This window comes from Eptatretus burgeri, chromosome 16 (genome assembly GCF_056783735.1).
Source record: "Eptatretus burgeri isolate ZD-2024b chromosome 16, Ebu_testis_v1, whole genome shotgun sequence".
Lineage (NCBI taxonomy): Eukaryota > Metazoa > Chordata > Myxini > Myxiniformes > Myxinidae > Eptatretus > Eptatretus burgeri.
The window spans coordinates 51,980,965-52,001,494 of record NC_140976.1 but is presented as its reverse complement, the minus strand read 5'-3'; the positions used below and the strand labels follow the sequence as shown (position 1 = coordinate 52,001,494).

The following is a 20,530-nucleotide window of genomic DNA, read 5'->3' as shown; positions in this document are numbered from 1 at the left end:
TTTTAGGTCAACATAGACCAACAGGTTAACAAGTTAGGTGAGATTTCCAAAATCCTCAATTTTCATCCGAATGACTGGAAATTTGAAGAGGATATATATTTCATGTCATTGAAGTCAACCACCGAATTATTTTTGAGATCAATATAGACCAACAGGTCAACATCGACCAAAGGTAAACACCTTAGGTGAGATTTCTAAAATCCTCAATTTTTCATCTGATTAACTTGAAATTTGAAGAGGATTTATACTTCAGGTCGCTAAATTCAACGAACAATTATTTTTGAAGTCAAATTTGTTTTATGGATTTTACACGTCCACAGAAAGATGGCATGTATGACATCTTTCTTGCTTTTTTTTGTGTCTGTTTCCTTATATCTTGTTTATCTTGAGAATGGAACATTGTAGGGCTTCCGAAATTAGCAGGCACAATGTGTGCCCAATCCCATTATAAGGAGACTAGAACTGAAAATCGAACTCTGAGCATCTCGCACTTCACAAGAGAAAGTTAGATAAAATATAGAGAGAGATGGAAAGGACAAGAACTGAAATTTTAGGGATAAGTGGACTTAGATGGAATGGTTTGGGGCATTTTCAATCGACGATTACAATGTTCTTTTTTTCTGTTCACAAAACCTGTAAAATAAATGGACTGACAGTGATTTGCAATAAGATGGCATCGTCAGTATGGGGTTCTTATCAGTGAGGATGAGACATTCAATGGACACAACCATCATTCAGATATATTCTTCAACTTCTGCACAAGATGATGAAAATATTGTTACGGATTAGTGAGTCCTATATAATTGGAAATGCAAAGTATTGTAGTTTCTGTGAAAAAGGCAACTTGAATTAAATAATTATGAGAGTCACTGTGTAAAAGGCAACTTTAATTAAATAAATGTTAAAGGTATTTGGTGAAAGGATACCGGTGCAGACAGCTGAATGGCATCTGGGCACTATGAGGGATTGTCAACAGAACTTTTAGGATGACTTTTGTTGAGGCTGGAATGTTCGAGTAACATGACAGCTACACTCCTATGTTGGAGGGAAATGGACTGGTTGAAAATGTTTAATGGAATACAATGCTCGGTACCAATGGTTAAGCTTTGGTAAATTTTGGAATTCAGACTGTTTGTCACCTGGTTTTGGGGTTGACCTTGGGTCGTTACAATATAAGGTGAAGCGATGGGCATTCGAGAGGAGATAAGCAGAGGACGACTTGGGATGTGAACCAGAGATCCATCTCCAGCAGAGTGCGGGGCCTTGGAACAGCTGAGTGCAGTTAAGTTCATTCTGCGAAAGCGAGTTGTGCATGGCAGAGATAGGCTGCAATGGCTTGTGGACCTTGTACCATGGGGCGCACATTAAACACAGACCCAATTGAAACCCATTGCGGCTCTGCGGTGCGGAACCTTTCCTGCCTGCAGACTGGTTGAGTTCACAAGGAACCAACACAACATGGTGGGTGTCATCCATGTTGACATTCCACGCCAACAACTTCTCTGGGCATCGCGCATCAAGGTCACCCTCCTCGCCGCTCCTCACGACATGGCATGACTGGAGTGCAACGTGATTCTTTACTGCGAGAAAATTTCCATGGGGCTCGATCACCCCCACACACACTGATGGTCTGTCACCAATTGCATGTCCGGAGCCTGCATGCTTGTTTCGACAGTGCAAGATACAGACTTTGATTCATGGCACGTATCCTATAAAAGGGTTGTATTCAAAACATGAGTGTAAAGTTGCCTTTCTCAGAGCGTGGAAATATTCACAACTGCATTGAAATATATGTGTGTAACTTTAAGTGAGTTTTAAAGGCATTTAACATGAATTGTATTCCTGTGGGGAATTTTACAGTTATTGAGGGGTGATGATGAATCATTGTGATATAATTCTTACTGAATGATATTAGTGCTTGAATGATAGACAATCAGGATTAATATTGGTTCACGAGTCAGTAAGTGACCACGATATTCGTCATGGGTGTGTGTTGGGTAGTCAATCTAGTCTACGGTTATTATCAGCATTTCCGTCGATATGTTGGGTAGTCGATCTCGTCGAAAAAAAAAAATTTTCAGAAATTTTTTTTTTGAAATTTGTTCTACCCTTATTATGAGTATTTCCGTCGATATGTTTGTCTGTTGGGTAGTCGATGTAGTCGGGAAAAAAAATCTCAATTTTTTTTTCTACCCTTATTATCAGTATTTAAAATGGCAATTTCAGTTAATACAATGGCGATTTCGATGAAACTTGGTTGGTAGGTTCATACCATGACCAAGTTGTATGCAAATGAGAACCGTTGCTATGGACATCACCGTTGACAAGCAACGGGACTTTGAAATTTTCGAAAAATCATAAAAAAATTATTTTTTCGAAACTCAAAAATCGGGTCACGAGCGACTGTGGGCAGTACATTCAGCCATATTGTCAAAAATTTCCAGCTGGATCCTATAAAAATTGTCGGAGAAGATAGACTTTGAATGAACCCTGGTCGAAAACAATAAAAAACGAAGTTCGTTATATCTCAGAGACTATGAGTCAGATACACATGAAACTGGTATGGTAGGTTCATGGTATGTCCTAGTTATGTGTGAGAAAGAACCGTTGCTATGGACCCCTCCGTTGCTGAGCAATGGCCGAAAAACCTCAAAATGTGGGGGTATTTTAACGAAAAAACAAGCAGTCATAGACTGGTACTTACAAAATCGTCAACTTGACCTCTGACCTTGTCTAATAAAAGTTGTCTCTAGAGAAGGGAGCGACGCAAACCAGAAGTTTCTACGATGATTCTGTACCAAACCATCAAAAATCGTAACGTCGACCGAAGCAAAAATCTCCATTTCTCCACGCAATTATTCAATATTATTTCAAAGTCACAAAACCGTAATATTCGGCCATCCACCAACAATCTTTACATAATCCGACGGCTCAGCGAGTCAGGCATGCGACGATAACCTTTATTGGGATAAAAAATGACTTTTAAACACCATCTTTATCAAAAACACCATCAGCGCGCACAAGGAAAACCTTAACGTGACTCAACGACGCATCTGCTCGAGCGCACTGCATCATGGGACGACCCGTGACGCGTCGAGTGAAATATTTTTTATACAATCTTAAAACGTCTCCAAAACATCCGATTTTTACCAGAATTTCGACAACCGAGTTTTAAGCGTCCTAAGCGATCGCAAAAACCGAAGACAAAATTAAAATCGAAGTTAAAACGAACTCGTAACGTTGAGCGGAGCAAAAATACTCCATTTCTCCACATTAATTTAGGAATTATGTTTGACCTCACTGTGACCATGACCCTTGACAGATTTTGACCAAAGTCTAATCAGCGCGAGCCACCTCCCTCCTGAATCACTTGGTGTAATTTGACATCGGTAGCTTCTTCCGTTCTCGAGTTATCATTTTTTGGATGTTTGACCTCACTGTGACCTTGACCTTTGACCAAAATCCAATCAGTACTAGCCATCACCCTTCTGAATCACGTGGTGTAATTTGACATTGGTAGCGTCTTCCATTCTCGAGTTATCTGTCCCAAACCATCAAAAATCGAATATTTGACCTTACTGTGACCTTGACCTTTGACCGATTTTGACCAAAATCTAATCAGCACTAGCCATCACCCTCCTGAATCACTTGGTGTAATTTCACATTGGTAGCTTCTTCCGTTCTCGAGTTATCATGCTTACAAACAAACAAACACACAAACAAACACACAAACACACAAACAGAAACGGAAGTCATCAATATACTCACAAAATCTTTAGATTTCGTAAGTAACAATCTGCAGCATTAACCCTTGAAGCTAGAAGCATGAATTTTCCTGTGCTTAATCCTCAGGTCATTCCCCATCAAACGGGCCCATCACGTCAGGTTCTATTGGGTAGGCGACTACCCATGTCCGCCTACCGGCTTGTTTGTCTGTCTGTCTGTCTGTTCGGTCCAGTGCTCCGTTAATACAATGGCGATTTCAATGAAACTTGGTTGGTAGGTTCATACCATGACCAAGTTGTGTGCAAAGGAGAAACGTTGCTATGGACCCATCCATTGCTTAGCAACAGATCTTTGAAATTTTCAAAAAAAATCTCAAAAATTAATATAATATGATGTGCTATTGGTATCTGAGCTACATTCAGCCTGGCAGTTGCACCTAATGACACGTAACATCTTTTCAGGAGCTGGAGCTATTGATGTCTGAAGTGGCACAAAACTCTCGTCACACTTCTGCCAACCCCAGTCTGTTGGAAAAAGTTCATCTGCACATCCGTTCCAACCATTGTGACATCACGAGATGTCACCTTTGCCCTGGGTATTGGCCTGCCTGATCTGGTTCCAGGGGTGACGGAGGCAATCATCCCCATGCCATGGAATGTGTGGTGACGGAGGCAATCATCCCCATGCCATGGAATGTGCCATGGCCATCCAGTGTGCAAATGTTATGGTCCACATTGTCAACTGCATACTGCACAAACTCTGTTGTCAGGTGAGGGATGTCTGTTCCATGTGATTGAGCAGCATTTTGTTCAAACTGATGCACCTCTTCATATGTACAGCAGAACCCGTGATGATGAAGGGAGTCAATGAGAAATCGGGATGCGAAGTGGTGATATAGCTGCACACCCAACCCAACCTGCAGTGGTGCCAGTAAGACTCTGGGTCTAGTTCCCTGCACTATGGCTTGCCCAAATGAAGCCACTTTAACACCATCTTTCTTTCCCACAAACAGTCCTTCAAGCAGTACCAGCAGAGAATCCTGTAAGTATTTAATGCCAGCCTCTTGCCATTGCAGGTCATCACCACATGGGTAGACTTCATGGGATGTTTCAATGGTTTTAATGTCTTCTTTGACGAGTTTGGCAGCGGCCTGTACAAGCTTGATTTTCTCTTCAGTAGTGTCTTTTTCCTGCTGCTGGTTGTTGTAATATTCCTGAAGCACTGCCCTGGCTGTTGGCCTGAAGGTGACTACGTTAAGCTGCCGTTGATCACAGTTTGGATTATCCTGTCACCAAAGTGTTCCCATAGCCTCGCCTTCATGTGGGTGTAGCTGTATGCTTCGTGGTTAGTGCCTGCCAGTTTGTGTCATGAGTCCAATGAGATCATTGATGGTGATCTGCTCATCATCATTTTCCTCAAGATATCTTGCCACTGTCTTCTCATCGCCTCGAGGCCGTCCAAGCTTTGTCCTCTTGGATTCTTCGGTGTCCGTCATCTGAGCTATTGGTATCTGTTTATTTGTGCGAAAGTTAACACTGCATGTCTGGTGGTAAACTGCATCTGCTGCGTGCAAGTCATACACATGCAGAATCCGTGCCTTCACAGCATCTGAGCAAACATCGGCTCGTTTGCGGCATATTGCCAGGAGCGTGTCCTTCAATTCAATTGCCTTTACTTGAAGCACATCCTTAGTCTTCCGCTTCCTCCCAAACTTGGCTGGTCAACCACAGAAAAGGCAATCAGTGTTGAAAGAAAACCCCTCCTCAGATGACCTAAGTACATGTCTATCACTGCTTGTACTGGCCTTTGACTCTTCTTTTTTGGTATCCTTGGCTATCTCATGTGGGTTGCAGTATATATGCTGGCAGTCTTTGTGCTCCCTTTCCCCAGGTACAGTGTGAATGCTGTCTTTCCTTGCGCTGCTGGCCTGGTTGATGGCTGAACACACCTTTTCTGTTAGAGTTGAAGCTGATGGGCCTCCTCCATCCTGTTTGCAAATGGCACACCCTTCAGGTCCCTCCATGCCTGAAAATAAAAATCCAGAATTAGTATAATTTTTTAAAAGTTTGAACTGACTATGTTATATTAACAAATAAACATAGCTATGGTATTTAAAATCAGAATTTGTCTTAATCCTATTAATGTATTAGCTATAGGCAGGCATTTATCCTTTGTTTGGACCGAATACGCACAAAGTGCACATATTTCAAATTAAGGGGGTAGGTGTAGGCAAATGGAAATAAATTCAAGAAAAATTAATATTATGTGTTAATTCTTTCACCAGAGGATAGTACTCATGTCCCTGTATCTGGAAATATATAGTATTTATGCCTGGGGATACATATGTTCTTATATGAACAAACTTTCTTAAGTCAAAATATTTTTAGGGAAAAAATATTGACTTTTTGGACAAAAAAGCTATATATTTTTTTTAATTTTACCCTCAAACACTTCACTTTTTTATAATTATTCTTGTATATCAATATACGGACCATAACAAGAAACAATTAGAATGCAGAAAAACATATATTTACATATTAAAATATCAATCTTTACAATTTTCACATTTTCGCTGAAGCCGGGTGGCGGCCATATTGAGTTTCCATGATTTCAGGACTTTCCTCCCGGAGGATTCCTGAGTTTTTTTTTCTGTCACTGAGGACATATTCAGGAACCAAAATCTGTTGAGTTTGCTTTTGTTGCAATTTGTGTGAGGTTGACCAAATATTTCTGCTAAAATGCCTGTACTATTGTGCCAAGTTTGAACAAAATCGGACCATGTCTTTTGCCACCAGCCTGACCAACAATGCCACCAGTCAGCCATCTTGGATCTGATCTCGAAAAAATATGATATGCATATGTATTGCATCATTCTTTATCTGTGTGCCAAGTTTGAATAATATTGTTAAAAGCATGTCCGAGAAATGGTTGAGGACATAGTCAACATTGGGGTTTCATAACTAAAATGACCGCCAGTCAGCCATCTTGGATGTTCTCTTGGAAAAAACAATATGATGTGCATATGTAAGCCGTCATTCGTTATCTGTAGGCCAAGTTTGAACAACATCAGTAAATGCTTGTCCGAGAAATGGTTGAGGATGTGTTCGACACCGAATTTTTTTTTCAACTAAAATGGCTGCCAGTCGGCCATTTTGGATCTGATGTCGGAAAAAAAGTTAAGAGCTTATGAGTAGAGGATACATGGGGCTTCTAAGGCATCCATGCAAATTAATCGGGTCAAGGGGGAAAACTATGAATTAATCCCGGGGGCTCCAGCTGAAGGGCTAACGTTGCTGGCTTGGCCAGGTTGGGCAGCTTCTGTTGGTATTTCATCGACATGATCGTCTTCTCCTCCTCCTCCTCCAACTACTCCCACAACATGTCTTTCATCATCTTCTTTATTTTCGTCGGTTGCATTTTTTCCTTTTCTGAGCCATTTTCGTATATCCATCATCCACGTCTTTTTCTCCTGCTGCGAGCACGCGCTCTCCGTGATTCGTCCCGCGTGACTCGTGTCACTTATGTAACGACTCGCGAGATTTGACGGTTGACGGTTTTATTTATTAAATGATGCATGAATCAAAAACAGGTTTTATCTGCATAATTTCAAATGTAAGCACGATTGCAAACACACATATTTTTAATTTTTATTATAAAGTTACTTTTGTAAGATGGAGGGTTGTGAAGGTCACGCGGTGCACTTCATCTTTAATTAGGTAAATTTATGTCTTTTCCTTAATCATATTATGATCATCAGATATTACATTTATACCTAATTTACAACCAATCAGGTAACCTGCTTCATAGGTCCTCGATATCGAAGATGCTGATTAGCTATTCCTTAAAACTAAATGATCCATGATATATATATATATATATATATATATATATATATATATATATATATATATATATATATATATATATATATATATATATATATATATATATATATATATATATATATATATATATATATATATATATATATATATATATACTACCCACAACATCGACATTCGACACGAGGTCTTGCGGCTGTCTGTCGTGTTGGCTGCTGGCGTTGGTGCTTGCGTTATTATCTTTTATCTTGTGGGCTTGGACTGTATTGTCTTGCCAATTGCTTTTGGAGATGCGCTGGCAAGCGCACACTTATCTCTTGACTCTTATTCAAAGAAGGATATTATTAAAGAACAGTTTATCCAAGAAGGCCTTATTATTCACAACGTTGAACATCTGGAATAAGGGTTTTAGTTCACACAGGTGAACTCTTAAACAGCAAGGAGTTCACAGTGGGCGATCGTCGTTAAACACTAAGCTGTTCACAGGGTGCAACAGGTCATAAATGGGTGGTGTATAAGTGGGGGGGCACCAGATGCGCTATGGGGGGCATTGCACCCAAATGCCCCCCCTAGCGACAGGCCTGTTGGAGGCAGAGACCTTACGAGCAGTGTCAGTAATGCTGGGGAGGGTATCGTTACCGATGGAGTCAGTAACATTGGGGGGAGGATGATCATTTTGGGTGAAGGTGATAGTATTAGTCTGAAAATCATTACTAGGAGCATTGAGGGGAGGTTGTTTCTGACTGAGTGGACAGAACTGTTTCATATGTCCAATCGCTCCACAACCAAAACACTTTAGGGTGTCGGTAGAGACATATACGAGATAGTTATGACCATTTGAAGTGAACTTCATAATAACGTTAAGTGAAGCATATTCTTTTTTAAGTACCATGAATACTTGTCTGCGGATGCTCATGACATGGCTTACCCGTTTGTCTTTAAAGCCGACAGGGAGCATTATTAATGGGGACACACAATCACCATAGCGCTGCAAGGCTGAAAGTATTATGTCATTCTTTAGGAACGGTGGGAGATTACTAATTACTACCCTTTGTGCACAAGAGTCAAGGGGGTATGCCATAACAAATGTCCCAGATTCAAGGGACAAGCCTTGTTCAACAATTGGAGCAACGAACGCTTCATCAGATACAAAAATGATCACACGCTTATTCATACGTGAAGCAGCACGTACCTTTTCAAAACCGATTATGTTCCCGATTGCCATGACAATCGCTTCCACCGTAACACCTTCTGGTGGAGAGCAAGCTATACCGTGTTTACGTGATAAATGCTCGAATGCAGCATATTGCTGTGAACGAGCAGCCGCCGTGTTTAAGTACACGGGGCCCAACCTCCTCCCTACCTCGGGAAGAGGAAGTCAACAAGGCACTCCAACTTCCTCTGACTTTGGGAAAGAGGGAGTTAACGAAAACGAACTTAAAAGAAGATAACAAAATAAATTAAAATAAAACAGGTTTAAAGCAGAGAGCAAAACCTCAAAGCAAAATCTATCCTTAACCTAAACGGGTAGGCCGTGCCCAAAGGGAGGGCCAGCTCTCACTCTTTCCCTCTCTCAACGATAACAGAGGAGAAAAACAGAGAGATAACAGAGGATAAGAGAGGGGGGGAGAGAGAGAGAGAGAGAGAGAGAGAGAGAGAGAGAGAGAGAGAGAGAGAGAGAGAGAGAGAGAGAGAGACAGTGAGAGAGAGAGAGAGAGAGAGACAGAGAGAGAGAGAGAGAGAGAGAGAGAGATAGAGATAGAGATAGAGATAGAGATAGAGATAGAGATAGAGATAGGGATAGAGATAGAGATAGAGATAGAGATAGAGAGAGAGAAAAATATATATATTCAAGTTTCACATGGTGAAGTATGTTTGTACAAGTATCAAAAAGAATAACCAGGAAAGGAAGGGGTAATAAAGAGGTAATATTAAATTTATAAATTGATTCTTGGAGCACCACCAACCATGCAACATAAGGATTGTTTCACACACCACCGGTTTTTAAATAAAGCAGGATCTTGAGTTTCGAACTCAAAAAGAACACGCGACGTAACCAATGCTTAAAAAATAGTTAAGACATCATCAGCTAAAACATCAGTGTTCTGCAATTTTTGCTTGCTCGATAAATAAATGGCAAGTTTTGCTTCAGAACACAAAAAGTTTGCTAAAAGACATTCATTTTTACATTGATACAAGACATTATAATCAAATATAAAAACACAATGTGTAAAAGACAAACCTAGCCCCTGGATCAAACGTGACATGATTCCAAAAAGTGAGGCCAACCTTGAACATTCAATGAAAATGTGAAAAATGGTCTCCGGGGTGTTGCAAAAGGGGCACAATTCCGAGTTTTCAGGACATATATGGTGGGACAGGATGTTGCAAGGCAGGATGCTGTGCGCCAGCCGCCACTGCAGATCGCCCGAGCGCTTGACAATAGGTTCTCTGTACATCACCTGCCATTTTATTGTAGTAGAACGGTTAGCTTGAAGCAGTCAGTGCTTGCCAATGAGCTTGTGGCTCTTCAGGTTTGTCAGGAAAAAGGGTGAGAACACATAGATTGTACACTGAGGATTTCTCCATCCGGTTGAAGGGCATAAAACTTTGAAATAAAATTAACAGATTTGGGAAAGGACATTGGGAAAGATGGAAGGCATCTTCAATGTCTGGGTCCCATTTTAACCCGGTTTGCTTAAAGGTCCGTAGGATCACAAATAAAATTCTGCCAATAACTCTGATGGACCTCACACTGGTGGCCACGGCAATGTCAGCAGCTGGCTTCCATCTATGTACAAGGGGGTTCCTGAGGTGTTCAACTCTGGTAACGCCGACATCAATAAACTTTTGCATAAAAGATCTGTCACTACAGACCCCATTAAAAAAAGGATTTTAAAATATTGGTTCCTTTAAAAACATCTGAAGGGAGTAAGCACTGGTATCACGGCGAAAAGAAAACGCCCGCCATGCTTCCAGCATGCTTCGGTAAAAAAGGGGGACCGATGTAATATCCACGTGCTTCGTGTTGAGAAGAAAGAGCTCGTCACCATAGCCAAGTTTCCCAGCTTGCTTAAGCAAGCAATGGGCAAAGGCTTTCCATGGGATGTCGGAGTATAGAAGGCTTCGTGCTGAGAGGAGGCTGAAAGCCATCACTTTGCTCGTTACCTCTATTATCCCCTGTCCACCCTCTGTTGTCGGTAGGCTTAGTATTCCTGGCCGGAGCCAGTGCTTTCCCCCCCAGAAAAAGTCCACAAAAAGACTTTGAAGTTTTCTTAGGATAAAAGCTGGGGCCTGCAGTGCCATAAAAACATGCCATAGCATTGATGCCGCAAGATTATTAATGACTAGAGTACGACTCCGGTAGGAAAGCTGCTTCAATCGTCCCTTCCATTTTGTTAACCGCTGCTCAGTTTTGGTAATCAGCGATTCCCAGTTTTTTGAAATAAAACCTGGAATTCGAAGAAAGACACCGATGTAGTGTATTCCTTCATTGGTTCATTCAAGCTGCCCTGGCAGGGTTGGAGGGGGAGTCTCATTCTGTGGACCTAAATACAAAGCTTTGCTCTTTTCCATATTAACTTTAGTCGAGCTAGCCAGGCTAAATTCCTTGACAGACTCAACCAAAGCACGAACATCGTCATCTGAGCGCACAATTGCACAGAGATCATCCGCATAAGCAATGGTTTTTACGGGATTTTCTAACGGCAGAGGATAAAACCCTTGTAGCAGCGTGCGGAAACGATGTAGTAAAGGTTCAATTGATAGGGAGTATAAAAGGCCAGACAGGGGGCACCCTTGACGGATACCTCTGGTAACAGGGAAAGGCTGACTTAAGATGTTATTTACTTTAAGCACACTAAAAATATTATTATACAATAGTTTGATATAGCAAGTAAAATTTTCCTTGAAACCAAACCCCCGTAAAACAGCAAAGAGATAAGAATGATCAATTGTGTTTAAAGCTTTTTCTTGGTCTAAAAACACCAGACCAACATTTCTATGTTCAGCAATACAAATATCGATCATGTCACGGACAATAAAAATACTATCGCGTATTGCCCTTTTAGGGATGCAATAAGATTGATCGGGGTGTACAATCTCCTCAATCAAAGGTTTGAGGCAGTTGGCAATAACTTTCGAGAAAATCTTGTAGTCCGTGCAGAGGAGCGAAATGGGACGCCAATTTTTAAGTTGCTGGAGGTCTCCTTTCTTAGGTATGAGAGCGAGTGTGGCCCTGCGACAGCTAAGTGGTAACAAGCCTGACCGTAGGCTATCAACCAGGAGGTCAAGCAGCTCAGGTCCCAACAAATCCCAGAAGGCTTTGTAAAACTCTGCAGGGATTCCATCAAGTCCAGAAGCTCTACTTGTGGGCAAAGTTTGCAAAGCAATAGAAAGTTCGTTAAGAGTCACTTCCTTTTCAAGTTTTTGACATGCAGATTCAGACAAGGTGGGCAAAGAGGTGGTTAAGGAACGAATCATGTCTTCCTTAGTGTTTCTGGCACAATACAAGTCAGAAAAGTATTGTTTGGTCAAGCTCCTAATGTCTTTTGGATCGTGTATTGCTTGGCCTCCTGGTGCCCGCAGCGAAGTTATTTGCTGGTTTCTCTTTTTTTGCGCTTCTAACGCAAAAAAAAAAACTTGGAAGGAGTATCGATAAAGCTGTAGTTCTCCATTCGCAGCCTTATTAGAGCACCTCTGGCTTGTTTTGTACAGAGTTGAGCGAGGAGGGCTTTCTTTGTTGTTAGTAGAGAACTAGTCCTTACAGCACTGGGAGTTTGAAGGCTTGACTGGAGAGACAATATTTCTTTAGCAATTAGAGATTGCAGCACAGATTCATTCTTGGTACAAAAGGAGCTATATTGCTGGCAAAAGGTCCTGATGTGGGTTTTCGCATTGTCCCACCATCGTGCGAGGCAGGAGTAGGAAGGCTTCCGTTGTCGTAAAACTTCCCAAAAGGCTCGGAAGGCGACAGGAAAAGCGTCATCTTGCAGAAGACTCGCATTGAAGGTCCAATGGGCAGTGCCACGATTTCGAACCGGGGAAAATATATGAAGAACAACCATGTGATGGTCCGAAAAGCCACTTGGGGTGATGTCAACATGGTCGATGACATTTAAAGAGTCATTATTGATGTAAAATCTGTCTATCCTTGCAAGAGATAGCCGGCCATTTGCGCATCGGCACCACATGTATTGTCGTGCAGATGGGTTCTGGAGTCTCCATACATCCATAAGGGAGAATTTGGACAAAGCCATCTTTAAGGGTGCCGTACTTGGTGGGTGGGGCTCTTCTCCATTACGATCAAGGGTGGGATACAATGTGCAATTAAAGTCCCCACACAGACAAACAAGACCATCAAAAACTAGGTGTGTGAGGAACATTTCTAAGTGTGTAAAGAAAACTAGTCTTTCTGTGCTCGAACTGGGTGAATATACATTTATTAAAGTGTGTTTATAACCATTATAAAGGAAATTAACTGAAACTAAATGCCCTTTAATAATGTCCTTAAAAGTGACATTTTCAGGACAGAAAGAAGGATTTAAATAAATAGCCACTCCAGCACTAGGACAGGTCAAGCTACTAAAGAACCATTGTCCTTTCATGATGCGAGTCCAGTCGCTCGAGCACGAAGAGCTACATCTTGTCTCTTGCAAAAGAACAACATCAAAATGTTTTTGCTCGACAAGCAACTTTACCTGAGCTTTGCGCAGGGGTGAACGTCCCCCATTTATATTTAAGGTTACAATAGAAAATGTCATGGTGTAGGTAGGGAGGGTTTGTCAGGTAAAAGGAAGTTGGGTCGCGCTTGTAGCTCTTTCCGAGCTTTCAATACACACTTCCTAAGGCGAAATACTTGTGACTCAGTCACACCAAGTTGTTCAGCCTTGAGGAGGAGACGTCTTGAAGAGGTTATAAAGCCAGACAGGTTCGGGAAGAAGGTGATAATCTTAACGTTTTTCTTTCGAAAAGTGTCCTGAAGAAACTGGAGAATTTCCATGGGTGATAAATCATCATCACCCTCCAGTTCCTTGGTTATTGCTGGGTCGTTCCAGACCTCGCTACCAGCACTAGAGGCAAACGACGAGGCCCCATCTGAGTCGTAATCCGAATGTTTTTTATTTTTCTCCTCACACACTGAAGTCGATGCTCTCACAACGGGAAAATCGTCTTCTGCTAAAGGTGAAGCTGTTTCCACAGCGGGAGTTTTAAAGACCGTAACAGGGATTACCGTTTCTGTATCGGACGCTTCGCACTCTCCTTCTGGGGCTGTTACTTCTTCCTCCTCCATCACCTCAGACATTTTGTCCTCAGCAGGACGCGACGAGAGCAGGTTGGTGGTTCTTGATTTTAATGTCAGTGACCGGGGTGGTGACCTCAACATCTTGGGGCATTGCGCTCGGTCCTTGTTCGTGAGAGGAATGAACGGAAACGTCTCCTCCCTTTTCAGCCAACACACTGAACCTATTCTGCAGCAGAGGACGAGCTGCAGGAGCTTCTGTTTCTGGGATAGAAACATTGCGTTCATTCGATGGCGCTATCTTTTTCGAACAGCTCTTCCTCTTTTATAATTCCTCTTGGAGGACACGGTGATAAAACCCGCGTCATCAGCTGGGGAATTATCGGTTTCCGCGCTCGAATGTGAAGGTCGATCTCCCGTTGCAGACGTGCCATTATTATTACTAATACCGACTCTAGATGTGCCACTAGGATCGGCGCTTGTTCCTAACGGTCTAGATGTGCCACCGGATATATACTTCGGGCAAGCACCTTTTAAATGTCCGAAGGCACCACACGTGAAACACGTCATTGTTTCTGTTGCAATGTACATTCGGTAATTTCGATTTTCAACTACCAACGTAGCTGAGGCATTGAGCGTTGTTTTTTTAACACCATGTAACAGTGCCGCCGGAAGGTCATAATATGGCGGACTGTGGAATCCGAACGCAAACGAAAAGGAATCATGGAGATTTTTGACACCACCGTGCCAAACTCTTTTAAAACGGACAAGATCTGTTCGCTTTTAATGAAAGATGGCAAATTTGATAAAGTGAGTCCAACATACTAACGTTAGCGAAAATATATGGCGGTAAAGACAAACCGGTTTCAACCGTCTGAGCGACATAGTGCTCCTCGGAAAGAAAAACAACTCGTTGGTTTATCTTTGAAGCTGCGAACACATTTTCAAAACCAACGAGTTCTCCCAAGCCCGTCACGACGTCCTCGACCCGAACTCCATCGGGTGGACTAACTATCACCGCATTTTTGCGAGTAAGTGACTCGTAAACGCTATTCTGCAAACGACTGTTTGCCATAGCTGAAAACAAAGGAAGCAAAGACCTGTCACGAGCAGAATTCGCAGGCGAAGGTAAGATAAAATAAAAAATGAAAATATAAGGAAAAAGAACAGTAGAAGGAAGAAGCGAAATCACCGATAAACGGCAGGCCTATGAAAACAAGGCAGATGAAAAGTAGGCCCAGAAACCGAAGGTTTCAAGGAAAACCCAGAAAGCACCGACCGTGCGCGCTCTCCCTCTCTCTCGTCTCAGCGGGGAGGGAAAACGGGGGGGGGGGAACTCCACAAACACGAACAGTGATACAGAGGGAAACGAAATGGGGATAGGATCGACAACAATACAACAAAGTACTCACAGCTGCACACACGAAGCCACCATGATGCCACACGCACGACTCACCAACGACCAGCAGAGGGAGTGAGAGAGAGGGATAGAGATAGACAGAGACAGAGACAGAGACAGAGACAGAGACAGAGACAGAGACAGAGACAGAGACAGAGAGATAGAGATAGAGATAGAGATAGAGACAGAGAGAGAGAGAGAGAGAGAGAGAGAGAGAGAGAGAGAGAGAGAGAGAGAGAGAGAGAGAGAGAGAGAGAGAGAGAGAGAGAGAGAGAGAGAGAGAGAGAGAGAGAGAGAGAGATAGAGATAGACAGACAGAGACAAAGAAAGACAGACAGAGACTGACAGCAACAGAGACAGAGACAGACAGAGATAGACAGAAACAGAGAGAGATAGAGATAGAGATAGAGATAGAGATAGAGATAGAGATAGAGATAGAGATAGAGATAGAGATAGAGAGAGAGATAGAGAGAGAGAGAGAGAGAGAGTGAGAGAGAGAGAGAGAGAGAGAGAGAGAGAGAGAGAGAGAGAGAGAGAGAGAGAGAGAGAGAGAGAGAGAGAGAGAGAGAGAGAGAGAGAGAGAGAGAGAGGTGGAGAGAGAGAGAGAGAGAGAGACACAGAGAGAGAGACAGACAGACAGCAACAGAGAGAGACAGACAGAGATAGACAGACAGACAGAGACAGAGAAACACAGACAGAGATAAACAGACAGAGATAGACAGACAGAGACAGACAGACAGAGACAGAGATAGAGACAGAGAGACAGAGAGACAGAGAGACAGAGAGACAGTGAGAGAGAGAGACAGACAGACAGTGAGAGTGAGAGAGAGAGAGAGACAGACAGTGAGAGAGTGAGAGAGAGAGAGAGAGAGAGAGAGAGAGAGAGAGAGAGAGAGAGAGAGAGAGAGAGAGAGAGAGAGAGAGAGAGAGAGAGAGAGACACACAGAGAGAGACAGACAGACAGCAACAGAGAGAGACAGACAGAGATAGACAGACAGACAGATACAGAGAAACACAGACAGAGATAAACAGACAGAGACAGAGAGAGACAGACAGAGATAGACAGACAGACAGAGACAGAGACAGACAACAACAGAAAGACACATACAGAGATAGACAGACAGATAGAGATATACAGAAACAGAGAGAGTGAGACAGAGAGAGACAGAGATAGATAGAGACAGAGACAGAGACAGACAGCAACAGAGAGAGACAGACAGAGATAGACAGACAGAGATAGACAGACAGACAGAAACAGAGAGACACAGACAGAGATAGACAGACAGAGACAGAGAGAGACAGACAGAGATAGACAGACAGACAGCAACAGAAAGACACAGACAGAGATAGACAGACAGACAGCAACAGAGAAAGAGACATCCAGAGGTAGACAGAGACAGAGAGCGAGACAGACAGCAACAGAGAGAGACAGAGAAAGACAGAGGTAGAGACAGAGACAGACAGAGGTAGAGACAGACAGAGGTAGAGACAGACAGATGTTGTCGAATGTTGTTGTTAACCAACTCGATGTAAATCCTGTTACTCAATTTGTTTGAATCAATTAATTCACTGTCCACAATGGAAAGTACATTTGATCAGATAATTTTTATTGAGATGGTACCATGGAGTTCGAATGACTGAGATGGTATACATTCACAATGATTTGCACTAAGCTAAGATTACATTTCCTGGCATTTATGCTTTTGTGGGAGTGGAGGGGGCTGAAAAGCATTTGGCAAAAGAACTCCAACTGCAATACGTGTCTACTCGGTGAAAAGCAAATGACATAATCATGGCAAAAGTTGGTGTTATCAACCAGGTCACTTTGTTCCAAAGCAAGACATTCATTTTATCAACATTTAGTTCCAAAGACGCTTGGGAAAAAGGAAGCATAACTGACAGCCAATTCCAATTATAGCATAAAAATTAAATTTATAAAGCACCAGCAACAATTATAATTGAGAGTACATTCATATAATAATTTTTCCCCAGAGAGAGAGAGAGAGAGAGAGAGAGAGAGAGAGAGAGAGAGAGAGAGAGAGAGAGAGAGAGAGAGAGAGAGAGAGAGAGAGAGAGAGAGAGAGAGAGAGAGAGAGAGAGAGAAAAAATATCAACCAACGTACACACACACACACACACACACAAACACAATAATACCCTGTCCTGTCCCTTCAGGAACGGATGAGGCTAAATGATTGCATCATGGGAGATTGTGAATTTCTCATTCATAAAATCTTTTGACTTCCCCTCATACATGAATAACTTTACATAAAGGACAATTGATTTGATTGTTCTTGCCAACTCCACCATGGAGAATATGCTTAAATGGACAATCTTATTCATGAAAATGAGGCTTTTGGTGAGATACATTATCCAGGTACTCCTTGAGCGTTGTGGGGATAGACATCCTCTGCAGGTAGTTCCTCGTTTCTTAGAGGGAGTTCATTACTCTCTGTCACAGCAGAAAATGTTGGTTTGATGGATTTCACCAGACGCTGCAAATGAGAAACATTGGGGTCTTGGAAAGATCATTCAGAAACTTTTGGCCAAGGAGATTCCAGTGGAATCATCACTGATTCATTGCAATCTATAATAATAAGTGTGTATGTGTGTGTGTGTGTGTGTGTGTGTGTGTGTGTGTGTGTGTGTGTGTGTGTGTGTGTGTGTGTGTGTGTGTGTGTGTGTGTGTTTGTGTGTTTCTTTCTCCATACCAAAACAATGAAACCCAGTGGCCCAAAACTTTACATGCAGAATGTGAATGAATGAAAACTGTGTGTTTGGGTAAATCTAAACACCCTTTTGAAGATAACTAAAGGCTTACCTTCAGGAAATGCTTATCTTTGGTCAGCCCAACTTCACCTAGCAAGGGTCTTCGCTGCCATTTTGATTTGACCGACGAAAAATGCCTCGTCTTGGAATCGGTCATAATGGTTTCTGTACGATCGAGCTATATACCTACGAATCGCCATATACATCGCTGATCATTTATCTTCACACGTACATATCACTGTATACATTGCAAATCGCTTGCCAAACCAGCTGTTCGTTATCAACTGATGTTTGTAAGCCAAGGAGGCACAGTGCTTGCTTCAACAGTTTCGTTGGAGTGCTGGCCTGAATACTTCAGCCACTTGATGAGTCCTCTCCAAGCTAGTTGATTTGAACCACCTATTTTTTCTAAATTCCCTCTGTATGATTGCATCTATTTCAAAGTATTAGAGGTGGAGAATGGCGTGTTTTTGGCCATTTGCCGAACATTTTTGGCCATTTGAACCAGAAGCATATTCCTGACTGAAAGGCGTTTCTGAGATTACTTGAAAGAAAGTGGGAAATCCGGAAAGTATTATGAATTACTCGAAGGCTCTTTCATTCACGTGGCGTTTATGAAGGCTTGCGGCTCTGATAATCCCATTAAACTTGCGACGGGGTTCACACACGTCTTTTTACGATGCGGCAGTGCTGAGTGAACGATGTGGTCAGGTGAAGTAAACCACAAGGTATTGTATAAGCAGTTCAGTCACCTGCTCCACACCGTGCAATGTTCAGTGATTATTCTCGGGCAAAAAAATAATATGTGTGTGTGTGTGTGTGTGTGTGTGTGTGTGTGTGTGTGTGTGTGTGTGTGTGTGTGTGTGTGTGTGTGTGTGTGTGTGTGTGTGTGCTTGGCCCCTTAGAAGGTTTGAGATCTGTATATTCATATATATATATATTTTTTGAGATTTGTTCTCCACTTATTATCAGGATTTAAAATGACGATTTCAGTTAATACAATGGCGATTTCGATGAAACTTGGATGGTAGGTTCATACCATGACCGAGTTGTGTGCAAATGAGAACCGTTGCTATGGACCTCTCCGTTGCCTAGCAACGGCTGAAAAACCTCAAAATGTGGGGGTATTTTAACGAAAAAACAATCTGTAGTATTAACCCTTGAAGCTCGAATCATGAATTTTATTGTGCTTAATCCTCAGGTCATTCCCATCGAACGGGCCCATCGCGCTAGGTTCTATTGGGGTAGTCAACTACCCATGTCCGCCTACCGGCTTGTCTGTATGTCTGTCTGTCCGTGCGGTCTCGTGCTCTGTTAATACAATGGCGATTTCGATGAAACTTGGTTGGTAGGTACAGACCATGACCAAGTTGTGTGCAAGTGAGAACCGTTGCTACGGACACCACCGATGCCTAGCAACGGGACTTTGAAATTTTTGAAAAATCATAAAAAATTATTTTTTTGAAAATAAAATTTTGGGCCATGTGCGACTGTGGGCAGTACATTCAGCCATATTGTCAAAAATTTCCAGCCAGATCCTATGAAAACTGTCGGAGAAGATAGACTTTGAATGAACCCCAGTCGAAAAAAGTAAAAAAACGAAGTTCGTTATATCTCAGAGACTATGAGTCAGATATACATGAAACTGGTATGGTAGGTTCATGGTATGTCATAGTGATGTGTGAGAAAGAACCGTTGCTATGGACCCCTCCGTTGCCTAGCAAGGGCCAAAAAACCTCTAAATGTGGGGGTATTTTAACGAAAAAATAATCTACAGCATTAACCCTTGAAGCTGGAATCATGAATTTTGTTGTGCTCAATCCTGAGGTCATTCCCTATCGAACGGGCCCATCATGTCAGGTTATATTGGGTAGGTGATTACATATGTCCGCCTACCGGCTTGTCTGTCTGTCTGTCTGTCCCACTGTTCGGTCCAGTGCTCCGTTAATACAATGGCGATTTCGATGAAACTTGGTTGGTGGGTTCATACCATGACCTAGTTGTGTGCAAATGAAAACCGTTGCTATGGACCCCATCGTTGCCTAGCAACGGGACTTTGAAATTTTTGAAAAATCATAAAAAATTAATTTTTTCGAAAATCAAAAATCGGGCTACGAACGACTGTGGGTAGTACATTCAGCCATATTGTCAAAAATTTTCAGCCGGATCCTATGAAAACTGTCGGAGAAGATAGACTTTGAATGAACCCTGGTCGAAAACAATAAAATAATGAAGTTCGTTATATCTCAGCGACTATGAGTCAGATATAGATGAAACTGGTATGGAAGGTTCATGGTATGTCCTAGTTACGTGTGAGAAAGAACCGTTGCTATGGACCCCTCCGTTGCCTAGCAATGGCCAAAAAACATCTAAATGTGGGGGTATTTTAACGAAAAAACAATCTGCAGCGTTAACCCTTGAAGCGAGAATCATGAATTTTCTTGTGCTTAATGCTCGGGTCATTCCCCATCAAACGGGCCCATCGTGTCAGGCTCTATTGGGTAGTCGACTACCCATGTCCGCCTACCAGCTTGTCTGTCTGTCCCGAGTATA

At 42.3% G+C, this 20,530-nt stretch overlaps 1 protein-coding gene and 1 long non-coding RNA gene across 2 annotated transcripts in view; one reads left to right on the top strand and one right to left on the bottom strand.

Moving 5' to 3' along the window:
* Positions 1–20,530, top strand: part of LOC147011063 (uncharacterized) — a 105,205-nt gene that overhangs the window by 6,136 nt on the left and 78,539 nt on the right. The window lies entirely within an intron of this gene.
* LOC147011061 (sodium- and chloride-dependent GABA transporter ine-like) overlaps positions 16,801–20,530 on the bottom strand; it is a 205,902-nt gene continuing 202,172 nt past the window's right edge. Inside the window, exon 14 of the mRNA XM_085859605.1 lies at positions 16,801–17,703. Coding sequence (XP_085715731.1) covers positions 17,578–17,703 — 126 coding nt within the window. The 3' untranslated portion in view covers positions 16,801–17,577. The remainder of the gene's footprint in view (positions 17,704–20,530) is intronic.